The 21,952-nt window shown below is 34.2% G+C and overlaps 1 protein-coding gene across 6 annotated transcripts in view; it reads right to left on the bottom strand.

Annotated features, from left to right (window-relative positions):
* The window catches only part of Cntln (centlein), a 248,432-nt gene that overhangs the window by 102,606 nt on the left and 123,874 nt on the right, over window positions 1–21,952 (bottom strand). For 2 of the 6 annotated variants that reach the window (XM_075945720.1, XM_075945716.1), the window contains exons 9-12: window positions 17,482–17,634; window positions 15,825–15,950; window positions 6,774–6,895; window positions 5,291–5,413 (exon numbers count right to left, since the gene is read on the bottom strand). In XM_075945720.1, the coding sequence (XP_075801835.1) occupies window positions 5,291–5,413; window positions 6,774–6,895; window positions 15,825–15,950; window positions 17,482–17,634 (524 nt within the window). Of the gene's footprint in view, window positions 1–1,451; window positions 1,579–5,290; window positions 5,414–6,773; window positions 6,896–15,824; window positions 15,951–17,481; window positions 17,635–21,952 lie in introns of those variants that run through there. The other 4 variants (XM_075945721.1, XM_075945722.1, XM_075945718.1 and 1 more) reach the window with 4 other exon arrangements.

Here is a 21,952-nt window from a genome sequence, read left to right as displayed (position 1 = left end):
ATGGACTTAAAGACAAAAATAAATCACTTATATCATCTTAATAGATGAAGAAAATCATTTGAAAAAATATAATATGCTTTAATAATGTAAGTCCTAGAGAATATAGGGCTAGAGAAATCTATTTCAACATAATAAAAAACTATATATGAGAAACGCACAATCACCAACATCCTAAATGGAGAAAATCTTAAAGAATTACATTTAATTTAGGAATGAGACAAAGATGACTACTGTACCCATTTCTATTCAACATTGTGCTTGAAAAACTAGCTGAAGAAATAAGGCAAGAAAAGGAAATTAGAGGGATACAAATAGGAAAAGGGGTGAAATGATCCACATTTGCTTATGTCATGATGCTATATATCAAAGATGCGATTATTCTTGCAGTCCAAAGTTCTAAAAGTCTTCCTCATTCTTCCAAAACAACATGACCAGGTTCTTCACAGGAGCAGCCCACTCTCTGACAGAACTTCTGTATTAGTAACCTTCCCACTGCTGTGATAAAATAAGATGACCAATGCAACTTCAAAAAGAGCTTATTTGGGCTTACAGCTCCAGAGTAAGAGTCCATCATGGTGGGACACTGCAGTAAGTAGCAGACATGAGGAGCTTTAGAACTCATTTCTGTATCTGGGAGTACACACACACACACACACACACACACACACAAATACGAGAGAGAGAGAGAGAGAGAGAGAGAGAGAGAGAGAGAGAGAGAGAGAGAGAGAGAGAGAAGATTTATGAAATTTGGAATTGAAATTGACTTGGTTTTTTATCTGAAAGTCAATATCAAGTGACATATTCCTTCTGGCAAGGCCATGCCACCTAAACTTAATCAGACAGTGGCACCAATTGAGAACCAACAAATGTCCTACACTGTGAAGGACTTTTCTCACTCAAACCACCAATATTTATGTCAGAATAACCTGAAAAAGATTTTAAAGCAGTCAAAACTAAAATTCTCTAAGGAACTATGGTAAACATTTCTATAATAAATAAAATAGTTTCAGTTAATAAATAGATTATATAAAGAATGACCAAATAGATACTTTTACCTAAAAATTGCAATTTCAAAATGTACTGCCTGGATCTAATATAAGAGGTGAAAGAGGAGAGAAAGGGAAATTTTGGCTTGAAGAAACAACACTAGAGAAATGAGCTAATCTATACAGATACAAAACAGGGTGAAAACCAGTTGAACAGTGTCTCGGGACCAATGGGGCAAAAGTCTATTTGTCACTAGAATCCTAATGGCGGAATGAAAAAATATTTACAGAGATAATGGCTCAAAACTCCGAAATTTGGCAAACTTATCCCAGTGTTTTAAAAGACTGAGAGAGTCCAAAACAAGCTATATCCAAACAAATCTATGTCAAGACATCTTAGTATCAAGCTTCTGAAAAAATAAAGCAAAATGAGATGTTATTGAAAGCAGGCAAAAATGAGGCATTATCTATAGGAGAAAAATCATCCAAACAGTGCCTTTCTCATCACAGACCACTGGGATATGGCCTGTGTAAGTGGCACGTTTTCAAGTGCTTAAGAATTATCCAATCCAAAAACATATTCTCAAAGATCCTGCAAATTCAAAATATAAAACTGTAAAAATTTAAGATAAAGCAAGTAAAAAATAAATCCTATAGCAGACTTATCTCTAACATAAAGACATAACTTACTACTAGACACTTAACAATGTATAATCAGAAATCAAAATAAACATCATTAACAGTATTTATGATAGCTCTAAAACTTAAATGCTTTATTCCATATCTAACAAGGATTTTGTTTGTTTGTTTGTGACTGTGTCTCATTCTGGAACACAGGCTAGCCTGGGCCTCATCACCTCCCTAACAATTAGCTTCCCAAGTGGGATTAAAAGTGGGCACCACCACAGCAGCTAACAAATACACGTGACATACAGAACATGTAAGCTACACTATCTAATACTAATAAAATCAAAAGCCCAAATAATTCATTGACATGTTCCTTTTTGGAAAATGTAGACTTAATATAGTTAATGCTTTTACTCTTCTCCAAACATCTCTGAACTGTAGTTCAGTTCCAATCAAAGTTCCTACCTGAGTTTCTTACTACAGAATTTGTGTTTTCAAAGGCTTTTTTTCATACTTAAAAACCTATATAGCAGAACAAAGTACATAGAAGGGTCATAACAATTCTGAAGTTTAACACACTGTGGGAAGCGTCAACTATCACAACAGTACAGTCTTTGTAAAATTTAGGTATTGAGACAAATGGAATAAAAGGGTCATATATTTAGGTACAAAGAAACAGAATGAGCTGATACTTAACAGCTAAACGGCTATTTATTGAGAAAAATATCCTTTTGAAAAATGATGCTGGTACAATTGGACATATGTTTTCAGCAAAACATACTTTGGCCTATAATACATAACTTACACAAAGGATAGCTCTAAATGGATCAAGGATCCAAATTATAAAACAAAACATTTTAAAATATGGGATAAAATGCTATATAAAAATAATGACAAATAAATAATGTGAGAAAAATAATGGTTAGATATAACATCAAAGCCATGATATAAAAAATCAGATTACATGTAAAAAATATAATTTCTTTATTGATTTTTTGGATATTTCACATCATGGAGCACAACTCCACTCATCTCCCAGTTCTCTGAATCTGCCCTTCACCCTTGCAGCATCCCTGCCACCTTCCAAAAGCAAGATAAGAACAAAGAAAATAAGCATGTAAGAAGTCAACAGCAGTCGGGTCTGGAGCTGGGGAGATGCTCAGAGGACAAAGGCATCTGCCTCAGAGAGCCTGACAGCCTGGTTTAGGTTCTGGGAACCCAGGTCAAAGCTGGAAGCCTGGACAAGGGTCTGAGGCCACAGTACTCCTATGGCATAATGGCAAACAGTTTTACATAAACACTCGACGGATATTTGATACTGCAAGACGGAACAGCTTCACAGTCTTCAGAGTTGACTGATATTTTGATTTATAATAGTCACTGCTGAGAATATTGCTTAGCATGAAATGCCAGAAATATGTTTTGGAACATCTAAGTAATTAAATTTTGTCCTAATCTCAAGCCAAATTCTATTTAATGACTTTTTTTTAATGAAGCAAGTCAGCAACGCAAGTAGCAGTTTTTAAAATCACTCAAAAAGAAAAATATTTAAAACAAAAACTAAAAGTAGCTAAAAGTCCTTGTTTTTCAAAATACAGAGCATAAAACTCTAATGTACATTAAATCATTGCAGTGCATAGCATATAGTAGTTCAATTTTGTTTGTTTCTTTGTTTGAGATAAAGTTTATCTACGTATTCTTGGCTGGCCCAGTACTGGCTACATAAGCAAGGCTGGCCTCCAGCTTGCTGAGAACCTCTTCCTTTGTCTTCCAAGTGCTAGGATGATATGCCGGAGTCACTATGCCTGGCTTCTTCAGCATTCTTTATGAAGAATATTTCATTACTTTTTACTGCTTTAAGTATTACCTAAAATAACTATATCATAAGTGGCTATTTACACTCATGAATTTAAACAGGCAGCCAAGAAAAATTTTGATGGTTTAATAATGACTCAGCCTTCCACTAGAGAGCTATTCATGGTGTAGTAACACCTCAGCGTGAAGGATTAGGCTTCTGAGTTGCCAAACATTTTAAAACTGATTCTTCACATTTTTTTATTTCTTTAATGAGTAAAATATTATAACTATAATTCTCTTGTAGTTAATATCTACCTGAATTTTCTTGAGTAGGTTGGCTCTAACAGCCAGTTAGAGAAGGTCTCTTGTTTAATTCATTTCATACAAAATTAAGGTAGTACGGGTACATGCTACAGTATGGGTGAGCTTTAGAAATACATTAGTGAAAGATGTGGCTACAAAGATTATATGAAAATTTGAGAATAGGCAAATCTAAAAGTAGAGAAAATAGATTAGTATGTAATTGCCTAGGGTTGGACAAGTAGATAGAGGGTTAGTTGTATAGGCTTTTGTAGATGCAATGAAAATGTCCTAAAATAAGCTGCATTAATAGATAATATAGAAATCTTTGAATGTGCTTTGAATTATATTTAATATTGGAGAATATATGGTTTTTGAATTATATTTCAATAAAGCTATTTAAAATAATCAGAAATGCTTGAGCCAAAAATTTATATAGTCTGTAAAATAAACTTCATGATAAAGACTTAGTTATTGGCATTTAATATTCAGCTATAATAGAAAATAGTATACTTTAGGAGGGAAGTAAGAATATATATTTAAAAATATGACATGGTTATTTCCTCAAAAGTTTAGCATTATATAGAAAAGGATCAACACTTATACATATTATAAATAAAGAAGCTTTAAGCTTACAATTAATAATAATCAATGACAGTTAATTACAATATGCCACATGATGCTAATTATAGCAAGCTAAATAATATCTGGACTTTCAAAAATCTTTACAATTCACATGTAAAAATTCACTCTAAACAAAAACAAAGTAAAAAAGGGGCTAATTATATTAGTATATCTCTTTTTATCTCAAAACAAAACAGAAAAATGTTCTTTCTTTGCTAAGCTAAATATAATAGTCTGTGAATTATAAGATCAAGCAAGCTAACTGTATGTTTTCTAAAATATGAGTATCCTTCATCAAGTTTTATACTTAGGGCAGCTAAAAGACCTATGTGGAGGATCAGCATTAAACCCAAAGGACAGGTAGTGCAAGGCAAGAAAGAAGGCAATTCCCTCGTGTCTTTTGCAGGTCACTACCAAGGACCATGTTAGCAGATCCACACCAGACCCTTAACAGGCAGTTCTGCTGCTACCAGTAATTAGCTTGGACAGCTCTGGCTCCAAGAGTAGCAGCAAGGCTACACCATAATGAGCTCAGCTGGGATTAGCAGGACAGGGCAGGGAACCAAGAGAGCTCAGGCATTCTGCATTGCGTATATATCTAGGAGATCAAACAAGGATGGCTGGCTAGGTTATCCCCTCTCCACCTCATTCCAAAAATGAAGCACGGCAGTGTCTAAAATACAGGCTAATGAAGAGCGACACCCTCTACAGATGAGAGCCACATTAATTAACACAATCCCTAGATCATATTATTTAGCTTCTGTTGGTGCTAACAAATGTGCAACTTGTTATTTCATAATTATATATATATGAATATATATACATACATATAGTTTTTATTAATCTCAGATAATTTCATTTTCAAATTTTAAAATAGACTTCTGTAATAAAAGCGTGAGTAACAAGAAAACTTTCAAATTATTTATCCAGTTTTCTATTGTTACAAAGAAACTTACTTTTGAACCATCAATTCTCGATTTTCTCTTTTGAAATATGCCAGTTCATTCCACACAGCATCAGAATCTTCTTGTCGAAGTTGTTGAGGATGTGCTCGCTTCATTTTTCTAGTTTCACTCCTGCTTTTAAAATGAAAAATTCACAGCATATTCAAAGTGCTATAAAGTTTATTTATACATTCCTTAAAATCCAGAACTATGCAATGACCAAATCTCAATTACTAATTTAATTTTACTATTTCTTGGATGACTTTCCTAATACCTAAGCATGTCAAAATTAAAGTCCTATATCATAATTTCCTAAAGTTAAATTGCTACCATGAAAAGCAAACTTTTAAGTAGACATATGATATTAATAAACCTAAGGGTTTATTTCTCTCATTTATTCTAATATAATAGCAATAAAACATACACTGTAGGATTACAAGTCTACAAAAAAAGACATGAGCAATTGATTCATCTAGAATTTTCTGACATGCAATCTGCATGTGGTAAAGATGCCTTATCACAGACAAGTTATTAATAGTGACTATGTCAGAAAGCAGATTGCACTCTTGTAGGTTTCACTGCAAGCTGGGTGAGCTGAGGTTAAAACTCGGGAAAGCTGCTTCATCACTGCTTCACTGAAATGCAACGTGAAACATTTCCCATTCATTAACAGAAAAGATTAGATGTGACAATTATCTACAACTGAGGCCAAATGCCCTTTATAGCTTCATTCTCGGTGCATAAAACAAACTTCGCTTTTAGTTTTTAAAAGTGCTGTACTGGCCAATTTAGAAACTACTTCTCTACAGAACAGACCAATGTGTATCATCAACAGTGCCCTAAAGGATCCATCTCAAAGTGGGAGGAAGTAGATTTTCTATGCTCATTCAGTCCTTTGCCCTCTGTTGATACTGTTAACAAGGGAGCAACTTACGACTTACCAAGATCTGAACACCTGTTCAGAGCAATTGAACTGAGACTGCCAATTCATTCAGATAAGCTCAAGTTAAGAAACTGATGGATAGTAAAGATCTTCAAACTGCAGACTAGGTTGAAATAGTTTTAAGGTGGTTGACTACACATGTAGGTTTCATATTTCTACTGTCTTTCCATTAAAATGTAAATACTTTGGGGGTTATAAAATTTTAATGCCAGTATTTTATTTATTTAAAAGCAGTTCTTCAATAATATGAATATTAACTGGTTTTACTTTGAATTATAGACTTTTATTAAGCTAGTCTATTGATAGTAAAGACATACATTGCTCATAATCACCTTCTGCCAATGACATCCGTAAATGATAGGAAAATCTATAGTTACAGCTAGCACATTCTGTTGTTTTCATTTGTTATGGTCTCCACTAAAATATTCACAGTAAAGATTTGACTACCAAATAATTTCTCTAAAACCAAACAAAAGCCATTAAAACACCTATATAATGCTCTCCACTCCATTTAATATTTAGGGGAATGCCTTTATGAGCTATGTAACTCACATGCTACTGTCTTCTTCCCACTGCTTTAATTGCTCTTTTACTGCTCTGTAGTTGGTATGTAACATCTGTAGCCTTTCCTTGCGTTTTTCATGGGCATCTCTTAGCTCATCGTTTTCTTGGCTCTATAGAATACAAAAAGCAAGTGTATTAGTATGAAACACTATTGATATAATGATTCAAAAATTACTCATCTAGAGACAAAATTTGAGGGAACACCATGTGTAACCATGAGTACATTTATAATACTTATTTCAGCCAAAACCATTTTTCCTGTAGTCAGAGAACAGGCTTGATCAACTCAACCAATTCACTGCATTTTTGGATCACATTTTATATGTCAAAATAGTTTCATTCTTTTTCTTGCTATTAGTTCATAGACAATCAAATATTCAAAAATTTATTTCAGAAACACTTTTTCTATCAACAACACAAGGATTGTTCATACTAAGTGAAAATTATTTTATTAAAGATATAAGGATATTATTCACAGTAGGAGCAATTCTTAAGGCCATGGAACCATAATTCACAAGTAATAACGCACAGGATTTCACAGCAGGAAAAAAAAAGGATGGACATATGCTACAAACAGTGTAATTTAACATTTGGGTGCTACCATGAATACTGGAAAGGGGAGAAATAATCGTACTGATTTTTAAAAAGTTAAAATAAAAATCAAAGCATTTACTTGTGACATCAACACATAGATTAAATTATACCAGTCAACCACGTTAAAGTGTATAGCAAATGAGAGAACTATTCATTAGATCCAGCCATATTACACAGTCCAATCTCCTGGACCTTAGAAAATGTATTTATATTACTATACTATTTATGAACTGTGTTTCTCCAACTAAAACAAGTAATCTCCTGAGCTTTTTTGTGCCCCAAGGGAACTACAGATGAAAATTTATAAAAGCAATCAAGGACTGCAGAGGTGGCTCAGTAGTTCAGAGTGCTTACACCCACATGGTAGCTCACAACCCTCTGAAACTCAAATTCAACAAGGTCTGACACCTTCTTCTGGCCTTCGTGGGCACCAGACACGATACATACATACACACATACAGGCAGGCACGCATGCACACACACACACACACACACACACACACACACACACAGAGAGAGAGAGAGAGAGAGAGAGAGAGAGAGAGAGAGAGAGAGAGAGAGGAGGAGAGAGAGAGATTCAGGCAAAACACTCATACTCACAAAATAAGAGTATGAATCTTTAAAAGCACACTATTTCTATATGGTAAACTTCTGTGGTTAATTGCTTGGGGAAACAGGTACTCTCTAGCTTAAAGTGATGCAAAATCAGTAGGCATTTGGAACTCAGATTTGAATTCCATTCTGAGAGATTTTTCTATTAGTTACATAATCTTGCAAACACAACTAAGTTCAAGTTCTTTTTCTACAAAACACAGACTAGAAAACAAAGGCTTACAGGCAGAAGCCTGACAGCAGCCCTTCCCCAGAGGCACACACAGTAAGACCGAGCATCTGTTATCATCCTTTCTCCGGGTATTAACAGTGATGGCTTTAGTTTTTAGAATTCACTGCTTTCTTGGCCATTTCCTGCTCATCGATGTTGGAAGATAATATTTATAGTTTGCATCATTTTACTCCAATTCTGTCTCATGAGTACTGATACCGTTTACTCTGCTTTCATTCTTCTTCTAGTAGAATTCCTTTAAACAGCCATCAGAACTATTGGAGTCATGGGCATGCCATGTTTACAGCAGAGGGAAATGAAAATTTTTCATAAAGAATAAAAGGATGAAAGCAGCACCGCTTGACTGGGGTGTTCAGAAAAACCATTATCTAATAAGAGTTTTAGAATATTTCAAACAACTGTTGCAAACTTGTTAAAAAGAAGCATACCGTATTGCCCAAAATAGCTACTAAAATTTTTAAACATTTATTTTAATTTTCTGACACACATTTAAATTTAGTATTACCATTTCTTCATCTTTTTTTTCTTAGAAGATGTCAATTTAAAACAAAAAAAGAAAAACACCTTGATTTTTGTTTCTCAGAGTAGGACCACAGGCAATATTAAGACTTTTCCTTAGGATAGATACATCAACAAATGTCTATTCACCACAGAAAAGATACCTGTGACAAGTCTCAGAAATGATCCTACACCAAGTCCAGCTATGTGAAACAGTGAATTTATGGGTTTAATTACAGGAGCACGGGGGACTCAAAGAGAGTTTCACCACCAAAAAGCCCACCCATGTACGGGTGAAGTCTTCTGTACAAACTGCTGAAGGAACGGTAGGGGCTTGCTGTTGCAATCATTGAGTAGAACTGTGTAAAATTTGTAACCTTCCAAGCTTTTTGAGATTCATATGTTTTTTTCATTTCTGAGTCTAGAGACTCTTCTTGTGGTGGTTTGAATAAAAATCTAGTTTCTTGATATTTAAAATAAAAGCTATTTATAACACTTGTAAGGAATAAAGAATGAATTAAAACTTAAATTTTCATACTAAACAAATTAAACACTAGTTACCTTATTAGGAATTTTAACAAGCTATGTTAGAAACATTTTAATTAAGTAATTTAATTGTAATAAATGTTTATAATACATTAAGGTCAAAATACTTTTCAAAAATAAGTTTATAGCTAAACTATGTAAAATCCTTCTACAATAGCTTGCTATAATTATTCTTCATGAGATGAAATCTATCCCCCAAATATTTATTTTACAATTAATTTTTGAAAGATAATATTTTTTGTTTTTCTGTTGTAACTAGAGTCCACAGCTCTATAGGACAAGAAGTGATTACAGGAGAACAATGAACTTTGTTTTAATTTTACTTGTCTCTTAGCTGATGTATAATACTCCAGTGCTTATGTAATTCCTTATAATGTTCTTAAAATGTAAGCTATCAGAAAACGAATTCAAACCAAGGATTATTTATAAATATACATAGTTAATGAGAATATTTAAATATATTTTCACTCACACATGCTGTGCTATGGAACTCCATTGTCTTCAGAAATAGAGTTAATTGGTATTAAAATGTAGGCATAGGGCACATTTCACTTTTCCCTCATTCAATACTTTAGAACAGGTAGAAGCTAAGTTTGTCAAAAGGTGATTACCTCAAAAGAAACTGTGAAAATCAATAACCAAAGACTCTTCATAACCTCACATATACAGCCTTTGCACTGAAACCTAAGTCTTTAATTCCTATTTCATGTGTTATAGTGAAAACAAAAACAACAGAATTTTGTCAGAGGAATATTGCCACCACAAGTCACACAACAAAATCAAGTGTAAGAAATGATACAATTTATGTTATTAACTACTAAGTATTCCTAAAAGACACTCAAATATTCCAAGGGTAGCCATTGAATCAGATCCATTCATTGGATCATTCTATAAACATTTACTAAATACTTTCTATATTTTATCTGAAATGGCTAGAAACCCTGAAACATTAGGAACCAGAATTAAGCAAAACACAACCTCTAACTTTTCTCCATGATTTTGCATATTTATTACTTTTTATTTCAGAAGAACAGAAGTGATTCTTGATCCACTCTTCTGATTTAGTTACGACAACGTGAATTAGGAGCACAAACTCTGATCAAAAAGCAGTGATTCAGTCTTCAGGGAACAAGACACACATTTATAAAAGTTAGCAAAACATTATTTTTTTCTTCTTATCTTTATTCTTTGAGAATTTCATGTTTGTTAGATGAATATTGATGACGGTGACATGGAAATAAGTGAACTGCTCCCAGCAGAAGCAGATTACCTTTTAATCTCAGCAAGAGAGGACGCCAGTCTCTGAAGCAGAGAGGAGAGAGCACACATGAACATGGGTGGGGGTGGGTATGTTAATAAAGTGGGAAAGAATCTGTTTACAGGTCAGGTCCCCCACAGTCTCCAAGTCCTGCACAGCTGCAAAGGTTGGTATGTTATCCTTATCCCTAGCTTCAACTTTCCCATTCAGAGTTTCTCTGCCCACCTGAGGCTTTCAGCTCATTAACCTTTCAATTCATGCACACAAGATATTTCAATCATATTCGCCTCCTATTTCCCTGTTCTAACTCCTATCATATTCATAGCTCCATGTTCCCCTTTCAAATCTATGTTCTCTCTCCTTTCTCTGACAACCTATTGTATATAAAAAGTTAATGACTCTTCAACGATTCCATAGGGATACTTAATTTTATCAAAATGTATAAATTTCCTATATAGCAGGGCTATGAAAGAAATACACATAAACTGCATGTCCAAGTCAGCACTATTTGTCAACATGACACAGTTTAGAATCATTTGAGAAAAAAATTGACCGAAGAATTGCCTAGGTCAGATATGGCCTGTTGACAAGTCTATGGAAGATTATCTTGATTCTTAGCTGACATAAGGTATAGCCCGCTGTGGGTGGCACCATTCATAGACAGGTAGCCTTAACTACCAAAGAAAGCTACCGACATAAGCGCCTGTAAATTAAGCCAGAAAGCTAGCCAACATAGAGCTGTCCTCCAGGGATTTTGCTTCAGGTTCCTGTCTTGATGCCCCTCAATAATGGACTGTGGAGTGACGGATTCTTGGAAAGATACTGTCTGCATAGGCTGAGGGACTTATAACTTCAGTGAGTACAGAATTTGGAATATTGTTGATCTGATATCCTAATTACAATTTCCCTCAGGCTATCTTTAACATCCTAAAGAGTATCTTTGGCTACCCAAGAGTGTAACCTAATATCTTAGGCATATTTATTTTGATGTCTTTCATCATCTTCAAAGTAAATACAACTATAGTACAAAAGTAAGAAGAGCAAAATATGTCAATATTTGTACAAAATTAATAATAGAACTTAATATGAATAATATGCAGATTCAATAAACTATCATTTTAATACTTCCCAAGTGTGTGTATATCCACACACATATTACATGAGCTAAAGATGAAGTTAATATCTTTCTCCCATCCTTTAATTGGCCTGGGTAATTAATTTGGTACCCTACAGCTCCCTGGAGAACATAGCCTTTGTCTTTGGTCTATGAAATCTTCCATAGAACAACATTTGTGGAAACATGAATATATGCGACATAACCAAGTATATATGAGAAATGTGTCTTTATATGTCTAGGGATTTATAACGCACACTGTATGAAAAAGAAATATTTCAATACTTGGCTTACAATAACAATTTAAACCTGGACCATTTTCTCCCACCCTACTCTCACTAACTTCTGGCAAAGTATTCCATAGAAGACCAAGGTCATAACAAAAATTCAACAAATATTAATGGTAATAGTCTAAAAAGCAAGAATCCAGAACAAAATATTTTAAAATCCAAATACTTATACAGATCACCTTTCTTTCATTCTCAGGAAAAACAACAACAAAGAAACATGTTGTGTCCTAATTCTCATATGTTAGAATATGATCTTTTTGGAGATAAGATTTATACAAAAGTAATCAAATAAAAATGAGGTCATTAGGTAGGTCCTAATCTAATATCCTTCTGTCTTAGGATGCTGTAAAGAGACACCATGACCACTGCAACTCTTATAAAGAAACACGTTTAATGAAGGAGCTCTCTTACATACAAAAGTTTATTGCATTATCATGGTAGGAAGCATGGCAGCTTGCAGGCAGACATGATGCTGGAAAAGAAGGTGAGAGTTCTACATCTTGATCTGAAGGTAACAGAAGGAGTATGTATGTCACATTGGGCATAATGTGAGCATACCAGACCTCAAAGCCCACCTCCATAGAGACAGGCTTGCTCCAAAATGGTCATACCTACTCCAACAAGGCTACACCTTCTAATTGTTCCACTTCCTATGGCCCGAGTATTCAAACATGTGAGTCTATGGGGTCATTCCTATTCAAAACACCATGCCTTCTATAAAGATAAGATAGCGATACAGGGAGAAAGACATATAGGAAGAAAATGTGAAAACATAGGGGGAATGCCACCTATAAAGCAAGGAATATCTAAGCAATGAGAAATGGGGAGAGAGTAAAAGAACTAATACTCAGCAATCAGAGGAACTTGTCTGGTTGATGCCTTGCTATTTGGCTGGCCTGGCTAGCAGAACTTCAAGATCAAGCATTTCCATTGTGCTAAGTCACTCAGCTTGTGGTGGTGCCTTACAGCAGCTTTGAAAAAGCAAAGGTATTTATTATCACCGTTACTATTTGTGGTGCCGGCAACAGAAGCCAGAGCCGTCCACACACTAAGCCTGAGTTGTATCCCCTAAGCCTCCTGTGAAAAAGTTAACCCCCACTGGGAGGTATTAAGAAGGCAGAAATTAGGGTGAGTCTGGCCTATGTGAGACAAGTGAGATTAGACCAGCTTTTCTTCTGTGAAGACCTTAAGTCTGATAGTAGGAAGAGGGAGAGCACCTCCTGTCTCTCACTGTTGTAAACTGAGCCTCATGACTCTCCACGTGCAGGAATTGGTACCCTAGAGAAACCACTTTTCTGTGTTAGGTACAAATCTCTGGTATTGTGTTATTAGCAAAAGTATATACTACTTAAGTATATTTTCAATCTGTTGAAAATCTCAGTTTAAAAAAAAGATTTTCTTTTCTCTTTGCTTGACCATCTATGAGCCAAGACACTGCCTTCCTCTGTCTTTGGGCTCAAACTTAGACTTAGACATGAACTTACACAATGAATCCTAGTTCTACAGCCTTAGGGCTCAGACTAGAACTATACTGTTGACACGCTTACACCTCCAGTTCCAAACTACAGATCGAGAACTTCTCAAATTCTAACTGTGTGAGTCAACTGCAATTTAATATAAATAAAAAATATATACATATACACATGCACGCACACATGTATATACCTACATATATATGTGGGTATATGTGTAGGTATATACATGTGTATATGTATATGAGGCATGTATATGTATACATACACATATGTTATAGTGATCCTGGAGAATTCAGAATAAAGCCAACAGAAGCCTTGGTATATAAATTTCAAGAAACATACAAAAGAAAAATGGGCCTAGAGTAGACTTTTTAAAATACCTATGTTTTATGCTCATTCCTGCATTTTTACTCAACACACCATAGACAATAACTTATCATTTTCTTTTCATCTTTCCCTTTTCATCCTTCCTTCCTTCTTTCCTTCCTTACTTCCTTTCTTCCTTCCTTCATTTCTTCCTTCCTCTTCCTATCTTTCTCGCTTTCTCTTTCTTCCCTTCTTCTTTCTCGCTCTCTCTTTCTTTGTTTCTGATAGGGTCTTACATAGTCACTCAACATTATAACGTAGCTGAACTTCCAAGCCTCCTTCCTCCTCCTCCTGGCCACTGAAATGGCAGCTGTGCTCTAGAGTCCAGTTTTATCTAGGGCTTGGATTAAACCAAGGACTATGTTCCTCCTTGGCAAGCACTTTACTAACTGGTCTGTATCCCCACATTCTTAGCTAAAGGCAAGGTCCTAGAGGGCAAGCAACTTACCCGCCATGTCTTAGCAAGTTGCATAATGAGTGAATAATACAGGCTGACTAATTAAAATAATCAATTAATTACTATTGTGTAAACAAATAGACAAGTAACTCTAACATTTTTCTGCATTCTGTGTAAATGAAACTATAAATGCTGGATGAGATAATCTAGCTTTTCTTTCTAGTAGAAAGAAAATATGATCATTTTTGTTTGTTCTAGAACAATAGTTAACTATGAATAAACATAAATTAACAGTGGAGGAAAGGCAGAAAGATATTATTTATAATGTATACATAACTGTATCTTGAAACCAATTTTGTTCTAGGAACAACATAAACTAGGCAAAAAAAAAAATCTCCCTAAGAATAACTATATACTACATAAAAAAGAATTGAGCATTTAGGACTGCAAGTTGGCTCAAAGGCCTGCCACACATAAGACCCAGGTACAACACATAGCATTGCAAAAGGAAAGGCTATGGGGAATCAATTAACTATATGGCAGATACTAAAGTAGGGTAAGAGTTCAGGTGCCTATGAATGAAGAATGAAAAACCACCACATCAAAGTCAGAGAGAAAATATAAAGCCCTCCGGGGCTTGGGAATAGTGCTCAGTGGTTAAGTACTTGTCTAGCAAGTGTGAAGCTCCAGGTTCTATCTCCAGCATAACAAAATGAAATAAACAGATAAATAGATGAGCAAAAAGACAGACACCCAACAGTCACATACCAGTAGATCAATATGCACTAAGAACTTTCTCTCAAAAGCAAAGCTCTCTGAATATTAATTAGGAAGTACATATTTTCAAAAACAAAACCATAAGATATATGCTTCTTAAAACGGGCAGAGAATAAATTTAAAGACTACACGAAATGTTCTGTAATGGACTTAGTTGAAATGTAAAAAAAATACATAAATTTATTTGCTATTTTACTATGTGTTTGCATTTGTTTTGCTTTGTTTTGTTTTCACAGGAGTTATAGACTGAACCTGAGGCTATGCAGACATCGGGAAAGTGCTCTACCACGGACCTACATCCTTAGCTCCATTGGCTTCTCATGTAAAAGTAACTTACTATCACATTCATTAGATTTAGAATCACCTAAGAGACAGGACTCTTGGCTTGTCTGTGAGAAGATTGTCCAGAGAGGTTCAACTGAGCAGGGAAGCTCTACCCTGAATCAAAGTGGCACCACTATCCCATGGATGGAGGTCCAGACCAACTAGCATTCAATGTTCATTGTTTCCTCTATATAAAAACAAGAAAAGTAACTAATACAGTATCTATAAGTGATCTGAGCAAAGTGACTATGATATTTAACCAAAAATGTCTATCATATATAAACAACAGGAAATTATTTTTCTGTTATCTACGGTGTTGTGTTTTTTGTGTCGAAAATACGTAAGAAATTTATTCCCAATTTTATTTGAAATTAATGAATATGTATTTCATTTTCGTGGAGTAAATATTTTTACTACTTTATAATCCTAAGAAATCTGTTTTAAAGACTGTTTTTACGTAATAATTACATTCAGAAAGGAAAAGCATGTGAACCGTATCCTTGTTCTGTTTATATTGATCTTTGCATGGTTTTAATTAAAATGATTTAATGTTCACCTTTAGCTGTAATGTCTTCTCTAAGTTTTCAATCTTTCTTTCCGCTCTTTTCAGCTTTCTTAGCTCCTCTGAGCCCATGAAAGAGCTCTTTGGGGACAAAGACCTTGAGCGTTTCACAGGTGGTTCCTTGAGAATAAAACAAGGACATGGTTGAACTGGCTGAAACACTGGATTATGAAAGACATGCAAAATTAAAGAACAAGTAATTTTGAATACTAATAATGAATTATAAAAAAAAAAGTCCTGCATGGAATACCCGAGAAATAACAAGCGGAATTACCACAGTGCTGCAGCTAAAGGTTTCTCTGTGACTCGTTAATGAGAATATTCATTTACATTTACATTGTTTCTTTCAGAATAATGATGTCCCATTAGGGAAGACTAAAGGGTTATAGACTCAGAAATGCAAGAAACCTCATTACAAAGGAGGGGATAGAGGCTGGTCTAATTGCTCTATAAGGGTCCAAGGTTACACTTGATAGGACAACCAGAAACAAGAGGGAAAGGATTTTTTCCCCTTTGAAATAGTTTAACACACTGTGAAGTTGAAGGAACAATATGCTTGAGGAATATAAATACAACAGACAGTAGATCTTATACCATAATGACCATATGGTCATTAACTGTAATGTGGCCAACTAGAGACAAGAATGTGTGTTTATATTATGTAGCTCCATATACCAATCTGGAGACAGAATGCAGGAAAACGGCTATAAAGCTGGGCAGCAGTGTTCCCCTTTTATGCATGTCCTTACAAAAAAGAAAAAGGAAATGTTTAAAATACACCTGTTCTTCCTTTCCTTGGCTTTGGCAATAAAAATAGCATATTTTCAAACTTCAGTAACACAGTAAGCAACCAAATTTGGTCCTATAACTGATTTTAATCTTATGAATGCTTCCTTTCATTTAAATGAGGCTTAGGAAACTACCTCAAAATGATAAGAACTACAAAATATGGTGATATTATGATGAACAAATAAAATCCATGCTTCTGAAAATTACTAACAGTAGTATAAGGCATAAGTAACACTGCCATGGGTACACAGATCAGTCTTAGTTAAAATGTTTCCTTCATTAAGGCAGCTTGTGCTAATCATTAAGAAAAGAAAGGAAACTGGAAAGAACCCAAAACAATCATCCTCAGCACACTGTGCTCCTAGGGAACAGTCCTCTGATGTAACAGGTGTGAGGAGAGCTGTCTAAAATGCCGTGCTTTCAACTTACCTGTAACCTTCCTATCAGTAAACATTCTACAGCATATTCTGCTGCATAACATAAATATATAATGAATACCGAAAAAGAAGTAGAGAAGTTTTTAAAAATGTCATGTAAATTTTGCTGATTTATCTTTATCGCTACCCTTTGACTCTCTAATAAAAGAATATTGAAATATCTCAGTGTTTTATATTCCATATGTCCTGTGTTTTACATGGCATACTGGAACAAAAATGAATATTGTATACGTTTTCCTTTTACTTAAAATTATAAATATAAGTAACTACATTTTATAATAAACTCTAACAGGTAGATAAGGGATACTTACCAGAAGAAAGTAAGATTTTAGTTTCAATATATATACGGAAAGAAATGCATGACTTTCTCCCTTGCCTTGCCAGCCTCCTCCTGACAAATGACTAAGATGTTAAAACGTCTCTACCTTGTGTTTTCCTTCAGTGCTCTTCCCTGAGAAACTCTGGTTAGAGGATCTAAACTCCAACAACTTTTCATTTGCCACTTTCAGTTTCTTCCGTAAATACTCGATTTCAGACTTCTGTGAGACCATTAATGCTTCCAAGCTTGATAATGATGGCTGTTGAGACAACTGTTATTTAAAGCCTGTGTGCAAAACTCCACATATGATTATATTTTACATAATTTAAAAAATTCTGGGTACATTTCTACTACTCCATAGAAATCATAAACATTCTTGGAAGAATTAGTTTTAACAGCAAACTACAGGCTTTAAGAGGTTAGAGCCCAAGCTCAGTTATTATGCATAGGCCCTGGGAGAGATCCCAAGACCTAAACATCCAAGCTCCCTTTATCTAAACTACTTCGTTTTAATAGTGACATTTTCAGCTAAAACACCAAGAATCTACACAAATGTCTTCATAAATAGTGTTGTCGTATAGATTTGCAGGAAAAAAAAAACCTTTAAATTGAAGAGTCACAGTCTATGCCTATATCTATAATCTATAAATCAATCATTGTAAGTTATGATTAGAGACAAGAGTTTCCTCACAGAATACTCCTTCTACCATCTGAACATTGAGAGTCACAAGAGCATAGAATGCAAACCTAGGGGAAGGAAAGCCCGGCACCATGGAGGTCTAGCCAGCCTATGTAGTACCACACATTAATAATCACACTTCAAGAATTCTAAGACATTTGGCAATAGATTCACAAAGATTCCCTTTAGAAATTGGTTCATATGTCACAAACTGCTAGTGGTTAGTCCCAAATTTTAATAATAGGAATCACAGGAAGCCAGTTTATGAAAACTAGCTTTCTACCAATTTCACTGGATGATTTGAGACCACAAAAAGCCATGTGCAAATATCTTCAAATTTATCACTTCTTTTACAAAAGATGGAATACAGAATCATTATGAAAATGGTGCTTTCACTGATTTAACCATTTTAAAGATTTATATACTTATTTTATATGTATGTGTTTGTGCCTGAGTAAATGTTATGTTTACCCCATGCATGGAGGATCTTAGGGAGTTTAGAATAGGACATTTGATCCTTGGAACTGTAGTCCCTAATCATGGGTTGCTATAAACTACCATGTGGATGCTGGGAACTGAATCCTGGTACTGAAAAAACGTCAAGTGATCTTAATAACTGAACTATCTCTCCAGTCCATTTTTTGTTTATTTAATCACATTAAAATGGCAAATCATAGGATGTTAGTATTATCAACATGGATCCAGTAACCATGAAAATATTTTATAACTTTAATTATGTACAGTCCCATCCTTCCCAAGTGATATTACCAAGAACTTTGACAACATAAAAAAAGCCGATATATGCACACACATGTATGTGTGTGCCTACCTGGGTATGTACATTCTGAACAAAGGTAATACCATTTTGTTCCTATTTCTGTTTTCTTTTCAGTAGAATAAGAAAAAAATTCCTCGATCCTAACATAATTGTTTGGGGATGAGAGAACTATTTTTATTTATATGCTTTTTTTAGGATATCTTTGCATTTAAATCACCTGATTAATGTCCAAGGGTTCATTTACCATATTATGAACATATCCTTCGGAGTTATTTGTCTTGTAGTGTCAAATCACATATCATTTTCATTTGGACAATCTTAAGCCACTTTTCTTTCATAGTCTAAGTGACTTGCCCCCTTTCTTCTTCCCCCTATCTTAAGCATAATGCTTTTTATATTCTTTGATTTTTTTCCTCCTATTATAATCAAATATATGCTGTCCACAAATATTTCCATTGCTGAGAAACTAAACACATTTAAAAGTTATACTGCTCTTCTCCATCTCACTATCAAAAATTACAAGAGATATACACATATAGATAAATATGATATATAGCATAAACAATACGTAACACTTATATCATATCATATATTATATGCCATATACTCAATGTCATACATTGTTACATTATAGAATGTGTCTATTATATATAGTACGTATATACACATAATGTGTGTAATATATATTATATGCATTTTTTTCTCTGCGTAGCCCCAGTAGTCCTGAAACTCACTCTGCAGACCAGGCTGGCTTTGAATTCAGACAGCCACCTGCATCTGCCTCCTATATGCTGGGATTACATGCATGACCAGAGCTGGCTACAAAAAATATATTAATATCCTCTCATTTATTAAATAAATTTTTAATAATTGTTCAAGGTTAACCCAAATTTTAAAATAAACAGGAGAAGAATAATTTTAGCTTATGAATATATGTAAAAAGAAATTCAAGGTTCTTTAAGTGAGTTTTTAAGAATTCATGGATTACAACATGATAAACTAAGATTATTAATATTCCTTTTTAAATAGGTCAAATATTCACAAAGACATTCAAAGACTCCTAACATCAGATACTGCCACTGAAATTATATCTTACTTATACTATTTCCATTAACACTAGTGATGTTTCTAATAATTTTTAAGAAGCATTTTTTTTAATTCAACAAACGAAAGATTAAATTTTGAAAAGAATGATAATTCAAATCGACATAGCATCTAGAGGATAATGCATGCAAGTAAAATGGGTTGAACTTGGTTTTGAAGTCATTAAGTAGAGACACTGTATTAATCATCCTATGTAGTTTTACTCTTCATTTTTCAAATTATATTTTTCATGTTCTTCAAATGAGACACTTTCTCTTGACTGTCATCACTTTGACATAGTATTTCACTTTTTTCTCTTAAAACAATCATCCTTTGAGCATAAGTAAAGTTCAGGCGTGGTGACTGATACCTGCAACCACAATGTTTACTACAAGCAGATTGCTGAGTATGAGGTCACCCTAGTACACAATGAAAATCCCTGGCTAGCCTTTTGGAAGACAAACCATAGTAAACCACAGTAATCAGATACTATCAATAAGGTTTGTGACTACAAACGGGGATCTTGACTACCTAGGTGAAGAATATAATACTGAATATAAATGTGATTATCTGCATACACATAACAAATATATGATGGAAACTGTCCTTATGTATCATCACACACCCTTTTCTTCTTTAAGGGCTCTTTATATTATAACAAAAATCAAGCAAACAAGCCTCTTCTTCATGCAAGCCTATCCTTAAAATCTTAGAACTTTTATCTTGTTAATATATTTCTTTATAATAAAAGGTCTTGGCCTATTTTTTAGTTTACATTATAAATATAGCATGGTTTGCATGAGGCCATAGTTAATCTGATAAGAAACAATTGATATGTATGTAAAAACATCCATTGGGAAACAATTTCTGTTTTGTTTTGGTGGTAAGGATTGAACCCAGGGCCTTGTGTCTAATAAATAAACGCTGTGTAACATCTTTACACATTGATCCTTCAGGTAATTTTGGTTTTTAAAAATAGTATGTAACTATAGAAGCTGAGAAGTAAGTAACTTTTCAGTGTTGTGTCAATTGTTTAAAGTTAATAATATAAATTTGGCCAAATACAGTGGCACTTGAGAGGAAGAGGATCACAGAGGCATGAGCCTATGTCAAAGAAAGCCAAGGTCTGTGTATATAGAGCAATGGAAGTGGATTTGAGAAGAGAATCACAGAGACATGATCCTACAGGGGGAAAAAAGCCAAGGTCTGTGTATCTAAAGCAATGATAGTAGACTTGAGAAGAAGAGGATCACAGAGGCATGAGAGTATGTCAAAGAAAGCCAAGGTCTGTATATCTAAACCAATGATAGTGGACTTGAGAGGAAAAGGATCACAGAGGCATATGATCTTATGTCAAAGAAAGCCAAGGTCTGTGTATATAGAGAATTGATAGTGGACTTGTCTGGTATATAAGATCCTGAGTCCTTCCAACACTAAAAAGAAACAATGTAATGCAAACACTGAGCCTGTTTCCATAATCTAAGCCAACTGCACACTGCTGTCATTACAGAGGAAGCTGACTGAACACTGCATGACAAGTGCAGGCTCTTTCACAGTTATCAGCAGTTACAAGAGATTATAAATTAAATTGTTTGCTTTATTTCATCTATACTTAAAATAACTCCTTAAATATAATAGCATTTAGTGTTAAAGTATATGGTTTTTGCTATCTTACATACATTATCTCACTTGTTTAAGAAATTTATGAATTCCAAGCCTGATAAACACAATGTAGCCTTTTGAAAAAATACAATGTAAAAAAAATGTCTTTCAAAATATTTCTCCTACAAGAGAATTTTGCTGAAATCAAGTATAGGTGTGTGTGTGTGTGTGTGTGTGTATTTAAATTCTATAAGATGTGATCTTTAAATATATAATACAGATATATATGAGATATATGTCAGAGATACTGGAAATTTAAATGTTTCTTGAAAACAAGTAAACCTTACAAAAGAGAACATGGAGTATAAAAAGTTTATATAGCATATAAATGATTTTCTTCTCATTAAAAACTGAACTCTGTGTATATACTTAACA

This window comes from Microtus pennsylvanicus, chromosome 13, assembly GCF_037038515.1.
Source record: "Microtus pennsylvanicus isolate mMicPen1 chromosome 13, mMicPen1.hap1, whole genome shotgun sequence".
Classification (NCBI taxonomy): Eukaryota; Metazoa; Chordata; class Mammalia; order Rodentia; family Cricetidae; genus Microtus; species Microtus pennsylvanicus.
Note: the sequence above shows the minus strand (reverse complement) of the source record. Positions and strands in the feature narration are given on the sequence as shown.